This window comes from Lathamus discolor, chromosome 3, assembly GCF_037157495.1.
Source record: "Lathamus discolor isolate bLatDis1 chromosome 3, bLatDis1.hap1, whole genome shotgun sequence".
NCBI classification, from domain to species: domain Eukaryota; kingdom Metazoa; phylum Chordata; class Aves; order Psittaciformes; family Psittacidae; genus Lathamus; species Lathamus discolor.
Window position 1 is genome coordinate 127,135,670 of NC_088886.1, and position 24,181 is coordinate 127,159,850.

The following is a 24,181-nucleotide window of genomic DNA, read 5'->3' on the forward strand; positions in this document are numbered from 1 at the left end:
TAAGGATTAAACATTTCATGTTCTTCCTGGTGCCAGAAGAAAAATATGCAAAAAAAAAAAAAAAGAAAAAAAAAAAAAGGAAAAAGAGGGGCTGTGATCATTTCAAAACCATCACAGCAAAGGAGTTACTATCCTTACATCTAATATAATGTGACAAGCATTTTAATATTGTGCATAGTAAGCCTCAAGCACGTAGGGACATCAGTCTTATTACTGAAGTTAAAAAAAAACAAAACACCAAAAACAAAAACCAGGGGAAAAAGGCAGAGAACACTGATGTTTCTCCTTCTCTTTTTGAGGGTGTATTTTCTGTATTCTTAAACGAGACTTACCCCTAGCCTATTTTGAGTATGTTCTCCTATTGCACTAAGCTGCAGTGCATTATGACTTAACAAATGCTGTTTCTTGACAAGGAAAAAAGCACACACAGGAACAAGCCTCTTCATACCTTTCTAATATATCCATTGCTCTGCTGGAAGTTGAAGAAGGTAAGGTCACATAAAAGTTCCTTGTTTTCAGTGCAAGTGGAAAGGTTTGTTATAGTTCTTACTTGTGGAGGTGTTTATAAATTCTAGACTGAACATGTCTCCCACACAGGATAATGCTCACCAATGTTCCATTTCACTGAGTGATGCATTTCACTATCATTATGTATAAACTTCCCTTCTTCATGAATATTCATACTCTAGCAAACTTAGAGGAAATTTGCAACAGTACAAAATCATTATTTCCAAGTTTATGCTCAATCAAGTTCTGAGATACAGTGAAAATAATTTAGTTTTATCAAATCACTTTCATTTCACATCAAATCTACAGTCCACATGTATCACAGAAGCCCACAGTCAAATGTAAAGAGAAAATAAATTGCACAAGTCTCAAGCCTGTTCATGTTTAACCTTCTTTTACAGAAAAATGTGAAGAATGTAGAAATAATCTCTTAACAAACAAAATAACTTCCCTTAAATGCAATGGGCCAAGCTGCTATAGTTAGTTATCTAATGGGTGCATTTGCTTCCAGGAATTTTCTTGCTGTGTACCCTCAACTAATATTTGCAATAATAAAAATACACTTTTCACAAGAGGTTTGAAAAAGGCTGATTTTTATCTTTGTACAAGCTTACACCATGTGAATGAGCACCCAGTTACTAAGGAAAGAGGCCATATCAAAAGGAGAAAGCATTTTGGTTCCAACACCCTCCCCTCAAACTAGCATTCAGGTTTTCAAAAGAAAAAGCAATTTACATGTGTGTATGCATGCAAGTTCCCATATTTTAAAGAAAGACATAAAAGTCAAACACTTCGCAGTCAAACAGGCAAAGATTCTCTTTGCAGAGACTCTTACATTCAATCCAAAATGAAGTATTAAAGAGATTGCTTCTATAGCAGCAACTTGATTCCACGAATTTCAGTTGTTGCAGCAAATAAAGTTACTAGACATGGGAACAATTGCCTTGAAGTGAATTTTAAAAAGTGAGTAATGACAAATATAGCCTCTTCAAGTGATACATTGCAAGATTTCTGTTTTTTAAATGGAATATCTCCATTGATCACAAAAATCACATCGCATTGAGACACTGATGAACAAAACTGCATTAACACTGTAAGAGAACAGAGTATGGGTAGAAAGCATTTTAAGAAGTAAATGAAGGATTCCAAGTTTCTGCTTTCACAATACAGCATACTGCAGAAAGCAGTGCAATATACACCACAGGTTTTGCTTCAAGATTTTTCATGTTAAATTGTTTAACATACAGTGATGGAAAATAGTATAGATTCAAGCTTAAGTTTATTATCTGATTATCAAACTTAAGTTGCCACCAGCTTAACTCCATTAGGTCACTGTATCTGCAAGGAATTAAAAACATTTCCAATATGATATGCCATAGGAGTTTGAAACATTAATAATAGTATTCTGCTTTATTTTTAATTCTGAGTAGAGAGTATTTTTAACTCTGAGTAGAGAAATACCTACTCAGTCTTTAAATCATCATTGAACGCTCAGTGTGTGGCAGAACAGAAATAGGGTAGAACTAACAGCTACGTCAAGGGTTATCAATGCAACTAATAACAGAGATTTAAATAACCTTCTCCCCAAATTCATCAGCAACAGAAGGATTCTGAAACATTCCCTCTCTACTCCCTTTACTTCAAAATAAGTGTTAATTTATTCACTTCTGTCTCAGACTCTTAATGTTTGTACAAATGGAAAATGTGTTTTACACCTTCCCTCCCCAGGAGACTGAATGTTTTCAGGGCAGTGAGTGTTTTCAGAGAAGAAATTCACTATGTACTGCCTTTCAAGTTTAAAATATAAATCAACAAAGATCAAGATACCCAATGTAGTTGCGTACAAGAAAAAAAAATAAAATTACTGAGAGTAAGCAACCCAAATCACAAAGCAAGATTACCAGCAAGTGTGCAACTAGGAGTAAGGTGAAATATCGTTCTTTTTACAGCTTTGGCTTGAATTTGCCAGAAAGAAGCTTTTGAAGCATTTCAGAATTTTTTCCTTCTGGTGGCGAGGGCCATCTGTCATGATCTGAAGAAAACAAATAAAACAACATACTTAACTGATTGAGAATTGAGGCATTCTACTTTTGTGCCCTCCCATTGCCTGACTTCGATAACTTGATGAGCACTGTTTTGTAGCCTGTTTCTTACCGGGTATCTCTAGGGGAGATCTGTATAAACTCTGGCCACCATCCACAGTCAGAGTTATCCCAGTTATGTAAGAAGCAGCTGGAGACAGCAGGAAACACACTGTAGGAGAGATCTAACACAAGAATGGCAATTTTAATCTTTCTTTAACTGCTGGGAATTGTTCTTGTAAAAACTTTTGCAGGCAAGACGTAACAACGTTTTCTACTCAGAAATGAAAACTAAACACTCTTAAAGCCATATTTCCAGCCTCAAACATGAGGTACATAACAGTTGAAAACTAGTAAGCTCTCGATGATCAACACCAGATATAAAAAATTAAAAAAAAAAAAAAAAAAATCAAACAAAAGAGTTGAACAGTTTATCAAAGATGCACATTCTTGGTGGAAGAGAGCTAAGTACTTTTAAGGTACACTTTTTTTCACATTAAATTCATCCTTTCAGTCCTTCTTGTTGGAAGGCAACTCTTTCAGAAACTTATGTCTACTATTCAACACTTTATAGCTAAGTGCATCTTTTAGATGCTAAGAAGCATCTAAATTAAACTTTCAGTATAATAGTGACTATTGGTTAAGTCTCCTGCTTGGCACTACTACACATTACCACAAGCTTTTTTCTTTTTTAATAATCCATAACAGTGCAAAATTAAATCTTTTTTATTCTCCATATAACAAAGAGGCTTCAAAATAGAGACACAGAAGTAGAAATATCACAAATGTTCTGAAGGACATTACCTCCTCAGGAACCGCTGACCTCTTGGCAGGAATAGTTGGTATGATCTTTAACCACATCATTGTACCTTGTTCTCCATAATTTGCAACAGCAGTTTCTGAAAACACTAGTCCCTATTTTAAAACAGCATAGTGAAAATTAAGTTCTCTTGCATATTGTTTAAACTGTGATCATTGTAAAACTGTGAAGTTGTCACTTTCTGTGGCATTAAAGTACCCAAACAGCGCTTGAATGCAAATTTTGAAATTTAATGGAATAGCATAATTTATGGAATAAGGTAATTTGGCTGCTACTCACATCTCTATTCAAGCAAAGTAATTCAGATTATTCCAATTCCCTGATGTCACTTCAGTAACTACAGTGGAGGGCACAGGAAGAAACTCAAAGACCGTTTTGAAATGGCAAGTATTTCATATTAGCTTACAGCAGAAAACTACAAAGCCCCAAGGACAAGTTCTCAACAGTTTCTTGTAATCTGTAAGAATGCTAGATTGGTTTTCTTGTGAATTATGGAAGCAGACAGATTTCACAATCAGAGTTTGTACTCTCCCTATTTAGCTGCTATAGAAACAGAAAAAGGTGATTGTCTTTGCTCTGATAATTATAGAGCCCAGTTTAGACTTGAGAGGGAAGATTAAGTCTACAGCAGTGGTAAGACAGAATTAGATGAGTTATGACAGAACCTTTGGGACTCAAGTTTAAATAAGATAAAACTTGAGTTCATCCATGGAATACGTGCTAAGATTTCTCTTCTAAGGTATCTGTGAAATGTGAATGCTAGGTTTTGGGAGCCAGGGAAGTAACTGGTATGAAACTGTTTTTAGAATGCGTTTCCCTGTCTATGTACCTATTCCCTACATATTACTCTGCTCCTATAAAATGTTTACTGTTTTCTATGGTTACCACAGATTTAGTTGTGTCCAACAAAGGTGATGGAAGGATATGAAGTGTTACTGTAACTATTACATGGATTTTTGTTACCCCTACAGTAACAAAGCTAGCAAATCCTTCTAAAAGAGCCAAACCACTGAGTGTTTGCTTGTCAAAAACTTCTTTTGACATATGCTATAATGTATAATTAGTATGATTCATGAGGTAATTAGCATGCCTGAAAAATATATTCACATAATAATGCTGTCTTAATTACTTCCCCAAGACTTGATAAATCAGAAAAAATAAATAAACAGGAAAAACAAGCCTTAACAAGTCTCCTGATGTCTTGGGCCTCACAGAGGCTACATAAGAGCCACTACCTGAACAATCAACACACATCTGCCATTAAGCATTCTGTGCTATGCCAAAGCAAGTGAGCCAGATGTTTTAGGACAAGAGGTACAACAGGATATACAGACATCCTACAAAGATAGTACAAAGATTTTCCTAGGGACCAGTTAAACAAATCTGACGCTTAACTATATTACGAGATAAGATAAATGCTGAATGTAGAAGGAGATAGACAAAGTTTTCCTTTTGTCTTTTGCTCCCAAGGGAGTAAATGTGCAAAATAAATTGTGGTTAAGAGTGAAGATCACACAGATCACAACAGATCACACAATCTTAAATGTTAAAGCCAGGGCTTCTGTATAACCTGTATGTCTGCAGCACCATGCACTAGAAAAATATAGCTGCTTTTTCCATACAAGTATGTAAAACAACTGCTACGTGCTACCTACTTCCTCAGAAATGTGACATGCGTATTTTAGCTGACCTGTATAGTGGTTTCCTGTCTGCATATATTTGGTAAGAAAAAATAAAAAAAATAAAAGAAATAAAATCAGAACACACATATATACATAATGTCTTTGAGAGAGGATCCACTCTAAATACAGTCTTTTTATGCCTAAACCCAATTAATTTAACGTAGGAGACAAAGTAAAGACATTGTGACACATTCAAAAGATTTTCAAAATAACTTTGTAAACACAGGTGGGAACCATCAGCATACCTGCACCTCAAATAGAAAAAATTTTGTGAGTTCAGAAATAACGTAATCATTACTGAAATGCAAAGCATTTGGCAATTTTATGTCAAGGGTTTGTAAGACAGGTCAACAACCCTCCTAGGTATCATTTCATTAAGCTAGATGAACCCCCCCAAAACAAGCAAACAACAAACAGTAAAACTCAAATCAAAACAAGAGTGCCAAATCAAAGGAGAAAGCAGAAGCAATTTTATCCTCCATCTCTGGTTTATCATCTGAACAGTACAAAACACTCTAAATGACCTGAAGAATTTAGATGGGGAAATTATAAGGAGATATATAAATAATCCACAGTTACAGGCTATAGGTTTTTAAATCCCTTTTAGTATGAAAATTTTAGCCTTGAATATGTATGATAGCTAAGTTTAATCAGATCATTTGCCATTACTTACAAGAGCAACGCTGTTGATTCTTACTCCGCTGTGGGCCCATTCTAAAGCCAAAGTCTTGGTTAGGTTATTCACTGCAGCTCTTGCAGCTCCTGAATGCCTATTGAGAAAAAGCAAAAGAAGCATCTGTTCCCCCAGCTAACAGTGCCCAATGTTACTTCTACCACATCCTCACTAGGGTAGTCAGAGTAGCTTTCTATGACTGGACCAGCTGTGAGAGAGATATTTTCTAGTTTGTAAGTTTGATCATAGTGTCACAGTTTAAACAAGCTATGCTATGATTTCCTGTCATTTCTGGAAATACTTATCTCTTCCCCAATGTGACATGAGGCCAGCTATGTTTTATTGCACAAGCAGGCTTATAAAATGTTTTTTGTTTTCAACTGAAGGCAAAGTTCAAACTGTGTAAAACTACAAAAAGTAGACTGTTTACAAGGCTGAGCGAATGCAGACAGAATGACTGCAATGATGAACAGCAGAAAGTGGGATGCAGAGAAAACTAATAGAGTTTAATTCCTTTAGACTAATAAAACAGACTTAGAGAAGATAGATACAATAGCTTCTCAAATACCAGGAAAGGAATAAGAAAAACTTAAGGAAAATATAACAAAACCCAACTTATTCATATGTTTAGGCCATCAATAAATAACCTCCAGGCACACTATGAGCAAAAAAAAAATTACTAGTTTTATGTTCAGAAGTTATACTTCTGCAAAAATGTATCAGGTGATTTTTGGCATGAGTGGTGGCTGAACTTGTAAAGGCAAGTCATTTTCAACAGTACATTTCTAAACCAGGTATCAAATCAACAAGAATTTAATTTGAAACTAGTTTTGTCCATCCTCATCCACACACAACAGTTTTTCGGAAAACTTTTTTTCCACTGTTATTCGGGATTAGGTTTTTTATCTCTTGGTTCAACTATCAAACACAGCTTCAGCCTATTGGCTGTGACATTTCAACCAGACTTAACCAGAATGGAGAAACTCAAATAACTGTAACTTCAGCACCACCCTGTGGATATCTAAATGTATTTTGCACTGGCAACAAGCTAGTGAGAAAATATTTTGCTGTTCCTTAAAAAAAATAAAAATAAATAAATAAAAAATTTTGAAAGCTCTAAACTCTGAATCAGGACAAAGAGAGGCAACGTAACATTAGCTCAAATTACATTTTTATATTTTCTTCAATAGAAATTTAATTTCAAATGTAAAAAATAAGTGGTTTCAAAGAAAAAAATTAGACTTCTTTTATTACGAAACTGTCAAAATGCAGCATTTTAACAACTTTGAGATTTCATTTGAATTCATGTTCTGAGCATTACTTCTTTTTCGACAAAATTTTTTTTGGTGGAAAAGTGTCAGATTAGATGATGCCTGGCTCATCTCCATTTTGAGGATAAAGACATTTGCATAAATATAGTACACACACAGATATGGGGAGGATGCTGCAGTTTCATGCAGCTGTGATCATTTGAGTCAGTATAAAAGAACTACAAATGTGGTAGTATGTTTGTACACACGACACTCCTTCTGCTCCAAGAAAGGTTCAGAGCAAATAGAACCAATTATCTGTATCCAAGACCTTCTCCAAGAAAGACAGCTACAAAAGCGAGAGCAAAAAGGAAAACGGGAAAGGCAGGCATTACACGACTCAAAGGACAAAGCCAAAACCTGGGAACGTACTAGAAATGTTCTTCCTACTCCACTATTCCCATAACTCATTACACCATCAACACCTCTAAACTGACAGTAGAAGAGGAAAACAGAGGCCAAATTCTCACAAATTCTCCAGAAATTTGGAGAGAAAGTAAAGGTTGCATTTAAGTGCAACTAGTCCCACTAGCATACCATTTTGCTAGCAAGTCTTGCTTCATAGTTTCCTACAAACAAGTTGTCAGAGAACAGAGACACCATTTACTCCAACAGTCTCCACTGAATTAGGAAGAGATCCCCACACAGACAGCCAAGTGATATGATTGTCCTCTCTTGACCTAACTATTTCTATGCTCTTCTGCTGTCATTTCTAAAATGAAGTCTTTTGGAGCAATTAGCACTTCTAGGGGGAAAACATAGCAAAATGTAAAAATAAAATATGTATTACGACATTCCAGGAAACCCATTTCTCACGGTAACAGTAATGTTGACAATGACTCCGCCATGTTCCTTCATCCAAGCATTGTACACTGTATGAAGGAAGAAGATAACCTATAAATATCAGAAGAAATGCAGGCAAACAAACTGGCCAACTGAAGCCAAATTTGGACTCCTAACTCCAATTACACTACACATTTCCTGTGTGGATTTAGATAAACAATCTGCTCTTTGTACCATAGCCTCACCACTGGGCGGTAACAGGTGTGGTCCAGATAGGGCTTGATCCTTTTCAAGAAGCCTTTTGGTCAAAGTCAAGAATCCATGCTTCCACATAAGTTACTTTCATTTCCACGCTCCCAGCGTTATCTGAGAATCGTGTACCATGCTTAAATTTAAAGTTAAATTTATACCTCTGATAGGAGAGAAATCTTTTCCTGTATTACACACAGTGAATTCAGGCCACAGAAATTAAGCGGTTTTCCTACAATTGTTTAAGTGAGTATCCAAGCCAACTGACTGCCTAAATCTGCACTTAATTGTAAGCTCATAGTTCCCTAAATGTATGTTTGTATATATGAACAAATGTAATGTACAGTTTAACATAAAGCTTTGGATGAGATTGTGAAAACAAATATCTGCTGTCAGGTAAGTGTGTGAAAAAAGAAGGTAGGGAAACTTTACATTTCTTGTCTTCTGGCATTTCTGTAAAAAAAAAAAAAAAAAAAAACAAAACCGAACCAAACAAACAAAAAATGCTTTATGTGCAGTTCTTACCTGCTTTGCAGCAGTAGAAGGTCCCTGTCAGATTTGTGTCTATCACAGCATTCCAGCCTTTTGCAGGGATGGCTTCAGCAGGACTTACAAATTGGCCCCCTCCATTATTCACCAGGAAGTCAATCTTCCCATACAGACTTAGTGTAGACTTCACCAAAGCTTCTACCTAAAACAGTATTTGTTAGTATAGTATTCTGATTAAACTATACACTCGATTTCATTCTGAGACAGTATTTTCTCTCTCATACCCTTTTCACACATAAACAGGAGGCACCAGCTTTCATAAAGGCTGGAAGATCAGTATGACAAGTTTAGTCAACCAAGAAGAATTAGGCCAAGTCCATGTTTACTTAGGAGATCTTCCTGTTATAATGCAGGTGCTACATAAAATACCAGCAGTGAAAAAAAGAAGGGGATTTAAGCTGCTGAAGGTTTATAAAAGCAAACATACACAAAAGCCAGCTACTTAAGACCTACTAAGAACCTCTTGACATTTTTCAGAAGAGTGGGTTGGTCACACCAGATGCTGGAAGCATTCCATAAAAAATAATTATGATATTTTTCTTCTGACATATGTACCTGAGCATTTTACATATAAAACATAAGTCATCTTATGAAGTTTTAACACTCTTATCTAGACATTTTGTACATTCACTAAAGCTCTGATATGAGTTCCCAACAGCCACTCTTCTTACAGAGACCAAGAAGATTAGTTTGTTACCCAAAAACACAAACTCAAATACTAAAGGCTGTGTTCTTTAGCAAAAGAAAGGTGAATATTTGACTAAGTAGATACTGTCTGTCTATAAGCAGGATGAATACTATAATTAAGAGCCCTGTCTGGCACTATTTACCTTTGGGTACTCTGAGAAGTTATTAACAACAAATAGCAGTAGACACTCACTCACTCAAAGAGCTGTCAGTGCAGAAAAAGGTGGCTTAAATTCATATAGAAAGAAAGAGGTTTTGAGAAGCTAAACCTAGCTCTGACATTTACCTAATCTGAGCTACAGGCTGTAGACTAAGCCTTGTTACATTTTCTTTTTTTGGAAGTAGAGCAGTTTTGCACACATTCATACTAATCACAAGAGAGCTTCTGGAGAAGATATTTCAAAGCATTCAAAGATTTTATAGCTATCAAAGCTGATGTAAATTTCCTATTACAAGATAGTAATAAGAACTGTGTAGCAACTGCTTAATAATTTAATCTTTATCTCAAGAAACAAGGGAAATGGGACAACATGACTGTTTCCTGTTTACATTACCTATCGTAACTAGATAGGATGCATCAGTTACTCCTACTCAAGCACACATAAAAAGTTAATCTATCTTCTGTGGTCAAAGAAAACACAGACAAAAAAAAACCCAAAAAAACCCCAACCAAACATTAGGAGCGATGTTACTTCTGAGATTTGGCTAAGGGAAGGATGTCAGTCAGCCTTCCTCTATACTGAATTAGCAGTAGAAAATACCAAAAAATAAAAGAAACAGCAATGCATGATCTGTACCTCACCAAGAGTCTCACTAACTCAGTCTCATAAATAGCTACCTTACAGTTCAGGATGGTTTAACAGGACAGTATGGATCCTGTAAGGATGCACCTCCCTGAAGAAAAGAATCTAAACATATAGTGAGTGAAGCCTGACTGAAACCTAATGCTTCCTGAGAAAAAAAAAAAAAAACACAACACCCTAAGAAAATAATTTTGATACCTAAATCACCATCTTTAAGTTTTGAATGTCATCTTATTTCTCAGATCAATCACTGCAGCTTGAGGGATCTGAGAGGGAAAAGAAAAAATAAAAAAAAATACAGCATTTGTGACTGCAGTCCCAAACCCGTGACTTGTGAGAAGCATCATGCCACAAAGACTTGTGGGTTTGCTCACAACCAGATTAAAACAAGTTATGCCTCAACAGGCAACAAAAATCATGTTTTGCTAAGCCTATCAAACTCTTCTCCTTGTTAGCCTGAAAATCTTGCTTTGAACATTGTTGTCCGTAAGTCACTGAAGTATGGGCTCATTTACGGAAGAGAAATGGTTTCAGTACAAGGAATCTTTGAACAGACTAAGGCTATTCAGGCTGGGGGGTCAGGGTGGGAGAGAGAAAAAGGAAAATGCTAATGATAGTAAAAAAAAAAAAAAAAACCCAACCAACAAACCCCAATAAATTATCAGAAGAAAAATCCACTGGGAAAAAGAAATTACAAGTTTTCAAGAGGTAGACAAAACATGCTATCACATATCGATTCAAAATAGGCCAACATATCTTAAGAAACTTTTCTTAGTTCTTGTCCCATATTCCAGAGGCAATTAAAAAAAATTAAAACACCACCAAAAGAAACAAACAAAAAACCAAACAAAAATAACCCCAACCCAAACCTAAAACCCAACTACGTATCAGAAAGCCAGTTCTGCTTTCAGAAAGCCAGCAAAGCTAGCAGGTGGCAGCTTTCTAGTGACAGCTCAGATGGCTCCAGCTGTAGCAATCTTCACAATGTCTTCTGTGTTACAGAAAAAGTATCATTGCAGTGCTTCTCCCAGTTACAGTAAACATGGTGACAGCAGCCACCAGCACAGCAAGAAAGAGGGTCTGGTAGAACACATTTAAATCACAGTGAGAACTGAAGAAGATTCCTTTCTATTCCTAAATATCCAAAATCCACACAGAAAGAACTTTACTAAAAAGCTACTAAAGACTCTCTGGAAGCAAAGCAAAACTGTACAAGGCAGAGTTAACAGTTCAGGATGCTCTTCTGAAAAAGACTGAAAAGAACAAAACCAGGCACTTCAGACACAACTAGAAGACTGGAGCTGTTCAGTAAGGACCATTTTTGTGTGACTGCAACTCAAAAGTATTATGCAGTAGCACACTTGCACAGACAGTGCTCGCTGACACAGAGAAAAGGGACAAATGTCCACTTGCATGTCCACATGTCACCTGGAGCTTGAGTAAAGCTCACCAGGCAAACTACCCACTATGGAGTGTTACAGATTTGCTATGTGAGGATTAGAACCGGTAGCCATTCTTGCACAGTGACAACAGTTACGTTTTTTGTTGTGCTACTGTTGTGTTAAAGTAGAATAGAATCTCTTCTCTATGGGCAAGAATCTCTTACCCATAGCTCTCCACCAAGCCACAGCCTTCCACTACAGGCTTTATACAGTATTTACTAACCAACTGAGACTATGCCAAGCTATAAGGTTTATTGGAAAAGAAAAGCTACTAGTGAACTCAGACACAAGGTAAGCACTAAATAGTACCGCACTGAGTCTGTCTCAAGGAATCCTGTTTGTCAGATGTCCAAGTGATAGGTTTTACCCTCAGGGTCTGATCCAGCCACAGTTATTGCTGGAGCTTAAGTACAGAAAGGGGACACTGTACAGAATTCTCAACACTGGCCTACTAGAAGTAAGGTTTTATCTTTCACTTAGCCAGATATGTCTTCTACCTATCTAGGTGTCAGATAAATAAATGTTTGTCCAGAGCATGTATCACAAAGGCTTTACACGGTAAAAACTTCCTCATGTCTGTCTTTCCCCTGTCAACAGATCTTCTGTAGTTCAGCATTTAAGACACACAAATAAATGCTTCCCCTTCCCAACACCTACAAAGATAAATAGAAAGCTCTTTTCATAATGGAAAAAAGAGGGGATCTCTCTCCTCCAGTCCAACCACAATTACACTGAGGCACTGGACTTAATTAATAAATTAGATTTTGGAAAAAGAGCTTGGTTTGAAAACGCACACGCAGAGCTGTTTGGCCTGCATCTCAGCAAGAGCAAGCTGACCCACTGTTGTTATATTCAACAATTACGTGGGCAGTACCAGAAAACATTGAAATAATTACAATCACTTCAGCTTCATAATCACTAAGAAGCAATACTGATCACTGCATACTCCAGACCACAGGACAAGGAACAGGTGCACAGACATTACTTCAGAATAATGCTCAGTGAAGACAAAGCACAAAAACCTCAGTTGTTCTTACTGGCATCCCAGAACCCTCTACTCTTCCATATTTAAAAACAAAACAGGTATCTTAACCTTTACAAAACACTTGGTAGAAAACTAGCCAAAAGCAGCAGCAGCAAACTTATGACAAATAAGCCTAACAGATTAGGCAGTGGCTGAATATCCTCCATCAAGCAAGATTATTTCTTGTACGTAAAATGAAAAGTAAGCTTTGCTAGAGAGCAAGAAGGCCTCCGAGGATGAAGATTAAGAGACTTCAAAATGTGAATTCCTTAAGCTATTGCCATGATATCTGCCATCAAGCTTCTGCAGCAATTAATTCACTGCACCTCCTCTGACTCTTCCTAGGTCAGAAAGAGCTCTAACAAACCAACTGCACTCTATGACGAGGGGTGAATATTCTAATGCTTGAATTTCACAGATCCGGACTAAGATACACAGGAGGAAGGAACTGTGTCACCTCCAAAGCAGATCAGTTAGTTTAAGATTTGTACTAGGAGGTGAAAAAGCCCAAGCAAACTAATAGATCATCTGGCAAATTTGAAAGCACCTTCATTTTCCTCAGATCTCCTCTACTGAGACTCTCTTCCTCCAGTTTGCCCTATTATAAAATTAAAGCCATGACGAAATTCACAGGGACCTTTAAAGAAATGCAGAACAACTGGCAGAGATGTAGGGACATAAAAAAAAATAATAAAAAAAAAAAAAAAAGGCATGCCACTGTACGAACAGATGGCTTGCTCTTAAAGGTGATAACTGTGGCTTCCTTTAAGAGAAAGGCTTAACTCTTAGAAAGGTTTCAGTGAGATGTCAAAGAGAAGGAGGTAAGAAATGAATTACGTAGTTCTTCAGGAAGCTTCCTGGGCTTTGTAACTTGTGATGGATCAGTTCTGACATCTAAGGAGGACCTGAACTCCTAAGTTTTTTTCCTCATTGAAACAGAATAACAAGAGCTAAAGAACAAAAATCACAGGATGTCTCTAACCATTAAAACTATCTGGTCTTGGAGATGGGCATCTGGAATGGATAAATACTTGTTTAGCACTAATACTGAAGTTCTTATGTTAACAAGCAATAGAAATCGCATTCCTTATTTAAAACTTCCACAAAAGGCTTATGAAGTTTTCATAGTGAATTTTTTTCTAAATGAGATTTCAACAGAAAGTAGTATGAGCAGTTGGAGAACTGAAGTGAGTCCAACTATAAAACAGAGTTGATGACTGAAAAATGCAAGACTAGAGTTTAATTTACCTTACTCCTCTCAACCATCTCTTCAATAGAAACAGATATGAAATGACAATGATTTAAGAGAACTTGCACTGGCAGGAGATGCCTGATAGAGGCTTCTCCAACACTGTATTAAAAGTTCAGGTGCATCTGTAAATAAGTAAATTAAAACTACATGGGAAACAAGCCAATTCTATGATGAAACTGCACAGTAATAGCAAAACAAAAGTTTCTCCAAGTTATCAGCTTGGCTACCAGTAACAGAATAATGACAAAAAACTTTAGACAGCACTAGAAAATAGGCTTTAAAAGCACCTTCAAAAAAGTTTCCAAAGCCATCTAAGGCTGTTTTGTCAAATATGTAGTTGGTTACACTCAATAAACAGGGAACAAATGAATGGTAGTTTGTTTAGTGGAGATTACCTCATTTTGCCATCCAAGCTCCCTATCATCTCACAGAACACTGCAGTTCCTATTAACTCATTTTTAAACTGATGCAGAAATAAGATTTACCTGCAGAAGGTTATTAAGCATGCCACAGTACTTTCTGCAAGAACAGTGATGTGAAAGAAGGCTTAAGCCTTTTCTCTCTATCCCTGTTCTTTCCTGTAGCTTTAATCATGTACGTTGCCCTCTGACATCTGTCATAACCTATTATATTGCACTTCTGATGCTAGTAAATACTAACCTAAAATTCACTGGTAGGTGAAGTGACATACTGCACAGCCTCAAGGGTCATCTCCTTTGGGAGAGAAAGTCTGAGTATATCACTAAGTATTTTATAGCACTAGCTGTCTCCTGAGGGAAGAATTTTATTTTTTATTTGCTTTATGGTTGTACGTTAGGCTATTTCCAGAACCTACGTAGCTAGTGAAGGTCATTAAATAAGTTATACTAGAATTTACATTACACTAAAATTTAACAGAGGTTTTGAAAGGTTAAGAAAAAAAGGTAGCAGTCAGTGGTTACTGGAATATTTTTGATTTTTCCCTCAGTAAGTTAAAAGTCCAACCTGATGATAGACTTTTAAATGTTTATTTACACAGATTAAAAAACTAGAATGTGAATGCTGACTTCTGAAGAATGTGGATTAAGTACTTTTGCTTTTCACCTTCCATTCTTTGCAATCTGAAGAAAAAAAAAAAAACAACTCAAGTGGGAAAGTAATAGAGTTCCTAGTGAGGCACACCACAAATTGTAACCAAATTTGATATGTGGCTAAAAATAATAATATCCATAGCATTTGGTTTTTGGGTTTGGGTTTTTTTTTTTTGTGTGTGTGTGTGTATTTTGGTTTTTTTTGGTTGGCTGGTTTCGTTGGTTGTTGGGTTTTTTTTTTCCTTCAATACAAGCGAAACTGACAATACAGGGCACTTGCGTCAAGACACAGGCATTGAGATTCCATGCTATGACTTCCTGATCAAAGGAACTATTCCGAGGTCTCCATCCTCACAAGTTAACACCCCCTCACTGCTGTCACAGCAATGTGACAAAGAACCATGCTAAGTGGGCTCTGACTCGGCTGTAGAACATGCCAGTTCCAAAGTCTGCTTCTCCCAGAAATATCTGAAATACGTATGCATGGTCAGAAAAACATTTGCAGTTAGAAATGCTTTCTTGCTTAGGTGGTTAAAAAATAGTCTTCCCTTGGAAGGCAAATTTATCTAGATCGGTTTAACAGTGCTTTACTGCACTTTTCCCCTATTCTAAGCCACTTTTGACAAGGACAGAGCAGACCTTTGGAGAGCTGAGAATTTATATACAGAATATACTTTTGACATGTTAATCCCCAGAATAACATCACTAGTCTTTACCTCATCTTCATTGCGGATATTGCACTGTATGGGAGTCACTTTGGCAGGACTGATGGGAGAAAATTTATTATTCAGTTCTTCTGCAGCAGCTTTTAATCGGTCAAATTTTCGAGAGGCAATAACAACATTGCAACCTGTAGAGACAAAATGAAACATCCTTCAGGTAACATAGTTAAAATTACAGTTATGCTGGGCTTTTTTAATAACATTGTGGAGGTATCTTGTAGGATGTGAGTTTATTAGTCACTGTCTAGAAGATACAGTCTTGAAATTCTTGCAAGAGAAATTACTGATGTCAGGTGCTTCTTAGCAACAAGATCCCACTGTGCCAGGAGAAGAGCAATCAAAAAAATGTCTACAAGGTTTCCTGTCCTTCCTGCAGAAGGGAAGATAGGCTGTGAATTGCAGAGTCAGCAAAGTAGCTCTCAGATATCATTTCTGCTGCCTCTGCTCACAGCTGCGTTTATCAATTACATGAATTAAAGATGTTTCAGCAGGTCTTGATTACAAAAAAACGCTTGTTCCTAAAGCCACAAAAATAATCTTACTGCATGTCTGGCTGTAATTTGGACTAGCAGTGAGAAAACACTTTTTAACCTTACAGGGTCTGAAGGGAAGGATGACAGCCTCACAAGATTAATTCCTATCTGCAGACTATAGACAGCAAGAACAGAGGCTTCCCTGTGGCATCACCACACACTGCAGAATCCTAGCTCAGAAAGGAGAAGAAAAAATAGGCAGGAGCTCAACTCTTCTGTTGTTTTTTATTTCAGCATTTGGAGGCAGGAGGACTCATTCTACAGAGAAAAACAATGCAGCTGCCAAATTAATGGCAAGCAGTTACACTACAACCAGTCTAATTTCTCTGTCACACCAGTGGACTCAGGACAGCTTTCAGGTTTCAGCAATTGATACTACACAGACAAAAGCAGAGCACACCAAATTAATTCCTAATGAAAATCCAGTAAGCATACAATTTCGTATTATGGATAAGCAAATTACTAGCTTCTACTGCCAAGCAGACAAGGACATCTTGCTCCCAGTTCCCTCCTTCCATAGTCTCAGAAGCCCAGCAGAAGCCATCCAGCAGCTCTGCTGCTCATCTGCTTCAACACATACCAATTCAACACCCTCAACCAGCCAAAAACACCAAAAAAGTTAACATATTGACAGGTGGGTTGTTTGGGGTTTTTTTGTTTGGTTGTTTTTTTGTAGGGTTTTGGTTGTTGGTTTTTTTTTTTTTTTTGTTATTGCTGTTGCTATTTTGCTAAGTGGAATTTGGCCTCTCATGATCAAAAAAACCACGAGAATCAGCTCAAAATAACTAGTAGGTGTAAAGAGCAGCAAGCTGTTCATTTGGCTCAGGCTGTTTTGTAAAACCATACATAAAAGTAAATAAATAACTAAAGGAGTTTAATTCTTCCAGAAGGAAGTGCTGTAACTACATATCCCTAGGAATGGGAGCTTCAGCTTCAATCAATGGCCATCTTAAAACAACACATGTAAAGATTAGTCTCTGACACCTCCTGATTTTTTAAATTAAGAACTCCTGTCACTTGCACAACCACCTGACTAACGCAGAGCTCATAAAATGGCACACACAATTAACAATTAACACAAAATACTAAATCACAGTAGCACAGTTATATTTACCAACTTAAGTGCTTATTAATACACACACTGATAGTGAGCAAGGTCCAGTAAAAGACTATAGTTTTGCTAAATCCTCTACCTGGTGGATGGGGAGATTCTAACTCACTGAGGTACACTTGGTACTTACTGTACAAACTTCACCTATTTTAATTCACAAAGAATGACCAGGCCATTTCCTGATAAAGTCAGGAGAGAAAGAGCACAGTTTTCCAGATAGAAGGTTTAAATCTGTACATAAGGCTTCATACAAGACTGGTTATAAAACCAAACTACATCACGACGGGCATTATCTGTTACTGCTTCTACAGGCATCTTCTGTCCATCCAGCACTCCTCCAAAATGATACAGACTACAGTGCAAAGTATACACTGGTCGTTTTCTTGTCAGGAGTAGCCAGCAAGACTGAGGTGAAGACAGTTACACAGATGAACTTCAGCCACAGTTCTTTCTTCATTTTCTCACATATGATTTGCAGCCTTATTTTCTATTTAGGGTGTTATGGATATATGCTTTTGTTACTTTGTTTGAGAAAAATAATGCAGATCAAATTAAGTACAATTTTAAGGTAACTGCATAACATAATTGACCAACAACATGATGATGCCTAAAAAGCACCTCTTTAAGGCAGCATGTCCTTATAGCTTAAAAAACCTGCTTAGCTCACCACTAATACAAAGGTAGGACAGTGAGTCCTCACTTCATCTCCACTGAGTATGTGGAAAGCTGTGGTAAGGGCCACGAGAGGCAAAGATGCCTCCCAGCACAGTCTTAACCAAGAAAGCTCTTTACTACCCACTGAAATAGCACAGTACTCATCCCAAGAGCACAAACCACAGGGATTATGGCATAATAGTGCTGGTATTTTGAAGACAGTGAATCAACAATGGTAACACATATTATCTGAAACAAGTCTGATGCCAACAATCCCTAGCAATTATGCTGAAACCTGCAGAAAAGGTGTTGCAAGGTGGATTACTCAGAAGATTGCCTTTCATTCCAGATTCTACCATTTCTCTATAATCAATACGGTAAGAAACCCCACAAAGCGGCTAAGTTAAGATTAACTTCAGGACATTTCTGTCACAAGCACCGAGTGAGAAGCACCATTTCTGTTACGCTGACCATGCGGACAACGGTTCAAAACTGTACTACTCCGTAAGATTCAGTTTAACAACCAACTAAATCCTCCCGTTGAGCAAGATGAAAACTCTGTTAAGAGCAAATATGAAAGGGTCCGAGTTTAAAATAACTTCACTTTGACCACTCTAGTTTAAAATAATGCATCTTTTTAAGTGCAAGCGGGTCAAAAGACACAGTCCCACATCACCCTCATCCCATCCTCACCGTTCACTGACTCCTGCCACAACGTCCCACTCATGAACTCCTCAGCCGCTTCCGAGCGCTGCCTACCCCCAAAACACAACACAATCCCCCGAGCCTTCCCCTTCGACCTCCAGCCCCCGCCTTCACCTCACTCCCGGCCCCGCTCCCCGACACCCACCTTGCCCCGCTCCCCCACCGGGTCTCCCCGCGGCCTCTCCCCGTGCCCACCTAACCCCAGCAAGTCGCCGGCAATGGCCTTGCCAATGCCGGTGCCGCCGCCAGTGACGATGGCCACCCGCCTGCGGAACAGTCCGGCCGCCAGGAGCCCCTGCGCCACCGCCATCTTCCTCCTCTCTCACACAGCGCCTCGCACTGCAGCCACTGCAGCCACTGCCGCCGCGGCCGCCACCCCCGCCACGTGACGAGCGGCCCCGCCCGCCCCGGGTGCGCCGAGCGCGGTGCTGGCTGAGCGGTGGCGGAGGTGCCCGGGGTCCTGGCAGCGCGGGTCGTCCTGCGGCGCAGCATGGCCCGGAACGGGGCCCCGTGGGCGGCAGGTAAGGGTGCGGGAGGTGGGGCTATCAGCCGCGGGTGGGTGGCACCCGGGTTTGTCCCTGCGGTGGAGGGACCGTCGTCCGAGCACCTGGGAGGGGTCGGTGCCTCCTGGTGCTTCGGGGTATGGTCAGTCTGCGGGAGCCTGGAAGCAAACCCAGCTTCCCCCACCCGCGGTCTCTCCCGCTGTACGGGGAGGGGTTCTGGTGTTTTTCTGCACCGTTTCGGGTCACCTTCCGCAGCGACGCGGGAAGACGCCGTGAAGAGCAGGGTAACGGAGCCCCAGCCAGGAGGAGGCAGCGTAATGCTCTAAAAGTGTCGTAAATAGCAGAGAAAGCCGCTGGTGTTTCCTGCCAGGCAATCGCCGACGGAGGATCCTGCTTCCAGGCATGGGCTTTGTCAGGAAGAGGCTGCGAAGGCTGAGGTGGTGCCGTTTACTTGTCCCTAACATAGCCATTGTGTGCTAACGTGCCTTTACGGGGTTTTGTTTGTTTTCCCCCACTTAAAGTCGCCCTTAATAAGCTCAGTATTAATTATTCAGTTGGCACAGAGGACAGACAACGTTATTTTCCTGTGTATCCCAAAGCGAAGTGACAAAGCATCTTTGTCCATTGCAGGTGATTTTAACCAGCAGTGATGTGCCCTGGAGCGTGGGTGCATGTTCAGTATCTTTCCGGGCATCTCCTCTGTCCTTTTCAATAGAAGAGATGTTTGTAATTATATCTCAATTTTGTCCCGTTATTTTTGCCTTAGGGGAGATTGTTAGTGTGAGAAGAGTGAGAAAGTTTTTTTGTTTGGTTGGTTGGTTTTGTTTTTTTTTTAAGACACATAAACCGTGAGAATTACTGAATCGATTTTGGCGTTCTCATTTGTTAAACAAATTTATTTACTTTTCCCAAAACATATGCTAAAGTTTAATACTTTAAATCAGAGGCAAATGTAACATCTTCACCCTGGAGTTCAGTGTGTTTCAAAGGAAGCTGTATACCCTTCTTTTAACTGTAGGGAAGAGGATGCATGAAGAAGTTGACAGTGTGTCCAGACTCATTCAGCAAAGGGTGATAAGACGGGAATAGACTTCTGCATAGTGACTTAGGCCAGTCAGGCAGCCATTAGACAAAGTTGCCTTCCAGGTGGCTTAGTTTGCAGAATACCTTAATATTTTAAGGCATGGTATTACTTTCTGGAGGCAAAATGTGAAGTACTGAGGGTGACACTGCCACAGATCCCCATTAACTGTCTCTGGCTGCCCTACATATCTTAAGCTGTATCACAGTGATCATTAATTAATCCCAGGGAGAAGCACTTATCTGTGCTAGTGAACTAGATCTTTATATTCCAACCTGCCTGCCATCCCAACTGAGCTGCAGGTCACCAGTGGGCCTCTCTGCTCATATGACTTGCTTGATTTCAGTGTTCTTCCTAGAGAGCACTAGCAAATTACTTTTTCTTCCCTGTCATAATAGAATCATAGATAAGTTGCTTCATTTTTTTAATTTCTCAGTAGCCATAGAAATGTCATAAGTAAGGGGCTGAACATGAGTTAAGGTTCTGTGAGTGATGGGTGGGAGGAGAAAAAGGAAAGGCATAAAGACTGGAGAGCAAGGAGCTGAGGAAAGAAGACATCCATTCCTTGGCATTCAATGGACAGTAGCCCCTTCTGGTACAAAATCTGCGCACAAAGAACAGGACTGAGATAACCAGTGCTCACAGATGTTTTCAGCAAGGGAATGACTTGCTGTCATATAGGTTGCCTTTGAAACAAGGATTCAAAGTGTACCTTTGTGTGAATTGATTTTACTCCAGTGGTTGAAATTCAAAATTATTTAAGCTGAAAAGAAGAAAATCCTGTTAACTAAAATCAATTTTAATCATCTCCTGTGTTTGTACTTTCTTATTTGCAAATGAATGTTTTATTTTATTGGTAGCATTAAAACATGCTGTTCTGCCACTACACACAGCCATAGTGGTAAATTCAGTAAGCAGAAGGCTCCTCTTACATATTTATGTTATTCTATAAACTCAATGTTCAGATTCTTAATTTTTATGTGTTAGGAAACTGTCCGATTAGGCAGCTGATTTATTTATTTACTCAGTACGTGTCAGCTTGCATTTGGAAGAAAATAAATCTGCATTTAAAGCCTCAGAGTCTTAATTTTCATTTTTTGAAGTTAAAAGCACCTGATTCCCCCCTTCCTACCCCCTTTTGGTGTATCTATCTCTTAAAACATTAGCCATTCAAAAATCAAAATGACATTGTTGTGAAAAAGAATTCATCAGTAGTTTTTTTCTCCAGTTGTCAGCTCCTCCAGATTTGTGGGACTAGCACATGTCATTCTTCAACATCTACTTTTTTATTTATAAAAAGAAAAAGGGAAAACCTAAATTTCCTGGGTTTAACAGCTCTCAGATTGTGCCTTGGCTTTGAATGAACTAGTTCAATTTGTCATGATGAATAGGGAACTCTGCATTTTTAGAAAAGGCTGCTTTTTGTCAAAAGCTGATTTTGTGCTTTGCCAGCCTATGGCTTAGCTATTCAGCTGATGACATATGCCAGTCCAGTATGCTGCCACGCTTTAAAAACCCTGGCAATGTTACATACTACAGCCCGTTGTCCTTCAGGGCGTCTACGCCCTCCCATAGCTTGTAATCCATGTTGGCAAGGGGAAGGTCTTAGAGTTGTTAAGTACCAGCCTGATGTGAGAAAACAGATTGCTCCAAAAAGGAGAGAAACTTCTGTGGGATCCAAACCCCAGCAGAGGTATCCCTGGGGCCAGCAGTCTCACCAGGTGAGAGTAGAGGAGACTTAAGTAAAAGCATCTCAGTGCCAGAAATAACTCGTTAATGCCAGAGATGACTTATGACAGAGGGTTTCTGCTAGTTAGCCTTCAGAAGAAATCAGGCTTGCACTCCAGCCTCCTCTACTTTCCCAGAACCCTACTCTTATGGATGCTTCAGTTTCATATCTTTTCAATGGGATACCAAATTACATAAAGTGTAACAACAATAATTTCTCCCCGCCTCCCATACCTATTACAAGAAATGCCTGAATTGAGCCAAAACCAAATGAAAATGGGTGTGAGTATCTCTTTCCTTACCTTTCTGGACCTTTCTGTGGGATTATGCATAAGGTCTCTTTGGAAATCCCTGCTACTTTCACCTCCTGACTCTGTATTCTCTCCTGTGGCTGTTTTTCCTTTCATCATATCTCACCAGCATCTGAGTGCTTTTCTGTCTTGTGGCTTCTGGTTTCTGTGTCAGAATGCCTCCTGGCCAGCCCCAGCTGATGGTCAAGACTTTCTGGTTGGTTCATCTCTTCACAGAATTCTCTTCTGGAAGGGTACTTTACTCTCAGTAGTTTCTTGGGGGATTTTAGTCTAAATAGGAGATAAGTAGGATTTTCTAACCTTTCATCGTCATCCCTAGGAATTCCATTTCAGTGATTAGAAAAAAGGTGCTACCAAAGACAGACACCCCATTCAAAGCAGAGTTTGTAGTGGTGGAAGATGTAGAATATCAGCATCAAACACTTGGAAACTGATATGTAGACAGGTCTTATTTTTAATCATACACCCTGCTAATACGGTACTAATAAAACTGAAGCATTCACTTGTCTGCAATTGAAAGTGCTGCATTTTTAATACCCTGGCATCATGGATCTGTGTCTGTACTTGTATCAGATCAAGAGTCCCCTGAGCCAACTAATTCCTGCTGCTGGAGAGACTGTCTAAATATCTTAGATTATATTTACTGTGCAATGCATTAAGCAATCCTGAATCACTCCCAGGGGAATCTTCTAGTTCTCTATGCAGTTTGGCTCATGAGCAACTCCTGGGCTGCAGCCAGGTGTAAGTCTGAAAAAACTCTGATCTGAAGCCCCCAAATATCTTGTCTAAATAAGCACCATAGGATATGGTCCTTTCCAACCCTAACTATCCTATGATTCCATGATGTTATTTGGTGGTTGTATTTTTCAGATAATACTTTCCAGACTGGACTTACAATTGACTGTGTTTCCCATTGGGCTGCATGGCTGCAACTTCTTGCTCTCTAGTTGCAGGTAAATTCTGTGTGATCTCTCCTAATTTTGTCTGAGCAAATCATTGGTTTTTTTTTTTTTTTGATCTTGCCAGCACAGAGCAGGGCAGGAAAGGAGGGGAGAAAGAGACAGTCAGAGATCTTTTGAGTATCAAGGGATGGAAAAAGAGCCTAAGGTGCTAACACAGAGTCCTAGTTTTTAGGTATTGTAAAGGTCAGGCAAGAGTCCAGCATGTATTAAAACATCCCAGTGAAAGCACTGCATGATTTCCTAAGAAAAGGAGGGAGAGGTCTTGGAATCCTTCCCTGAATTCACCTTCCCATCAGGTCTGTAGCTAGGACTGTGCTGTCTTGCATTAGCACAAGTGTTTCACACGTAGCACTGGTGCTTCATAGCTCTGCAGTCTTCAGCCGTAGCAACTCCCAGTGTTTCTTACTTGTGTGCGTGTGTTTAGAAGGTGTTTTCTCTGAGCTCTGAAAGGGGATGTGAGAGGCTCAAAACTCTGTTTTAATGTACTATATGCTTGCTGTATTACTGTCTTCATGGCATCTACTTGGATATAGACATTCTACTTGGATGCCTAGAGGAGGCACAACATAGGTCTGATGTGCACAGCAAGCCCCTAGTGCATCTTCCTATCGTATTTAATATCCGGCCTTCAAACTGAGGATGAATTTGGTATTATACCAATAAAAATAGATGCAACACTTGGCTCCAGCTTAAGGGCACTGCAATGGAGCAGGATGTTGTGCTCAAGTTGGTGGGACTGACTTCTTTTGGCTGCTCCTATTGTACAGTGTAATCCATCAGTGGGTAGGGGTTTCAAGGTGCAGTATGGCCTGCTTTGGCAAATGAAGAAGTAAGGGGTAGAGCAGGGCAACAGGGGAACATGTTGTCTCCAGTTTATCATTGTGATCTTTTTCTTACAAGATACAGGGACTTCTGTTGATTTTATTCAAGATTCATATC

At 39.0% G+C, this 24,181-nt stretch overlaps 2 protein-coding genes across 5 annotated transcripts in view; one reads left to right on the top strand and one right to left on the bottom strand.

Annotated features, from left to right (window-relative positions):
• Positions 1-1,083: 1,083 nt before the first annotated feature.
• Positions 1,084-19,047, bottom strand: PECR (peroxisomal trans-2-enoyl-CoA reductase). The gene is made up of 8 exons (XM_065671538.1): positions 18,853-19,047; positions 15,649-15,782; positions 8,631-8,796; positions 7,864-7,945; positions 5,764-5,860; positions 3,393-3,503; positions 2,662-2,773; positions 1,084-2,539 (listed from the first exon to the last, which is right to left on the bottom strand). The coding sequence occupies exons 1-8, from the start codon at positions 18,965-18,967 to the stop codon at positions 2,451-2,453; spliced, it is 906 nt and encodes a 301-aa protein (XP_065527610.1). The 5' UTR covers positions 18,968-19,047; the 3' UTR covers positions 1,084-2,450.
• Positions 19,048-19,054: 7 nt separating this feature from the next.
• TMEM169 (transmembrane protein 169) overlaps positions 19,055-24,181 on the top strand; it is a 28,332-nt gene continuing 23,205 nt past the window's right edge. For 3 of the 4 annotated variants that reach the window (XR_010610870.1, XM_065671537.1, XM_065671535.1), the window contains exon 1: positions 19,055-19,178. The gene's annotated coding sequence lies outside the window, so the exon portion shown is untranslated. Of the gene's footprint in view, positions 19,179-23,150; positions 23,234-24,181 lie in introns of all 4 variants that reach the window. The other variant, XM_065671536.1, reaches the window with a different exon arrangement.

Coding starts and splice junctions, on each gene's coding strand:
- PECR (XM_065671538.1), bottom strand. CDS start 18,967: ATGGCGGTGGCGCAGGGGCTCCTGGCGGCCGGACTGTTCCGCAGGCGG. Junction 15,783..18,852: donor CGGCGACTTGCTGGGGTTAG/GTGGGCACGGGG, acceptor TTGTCTCTACAG/GTTGCAATGTTGTTATTGCC. Junction 5,861..7,863: donor AATGGGTTTCCTGGAATGTC/GTAATACATATT, acceptor TTTTCTCAATAG/GCATTCAGGAGCTGCAAGAG.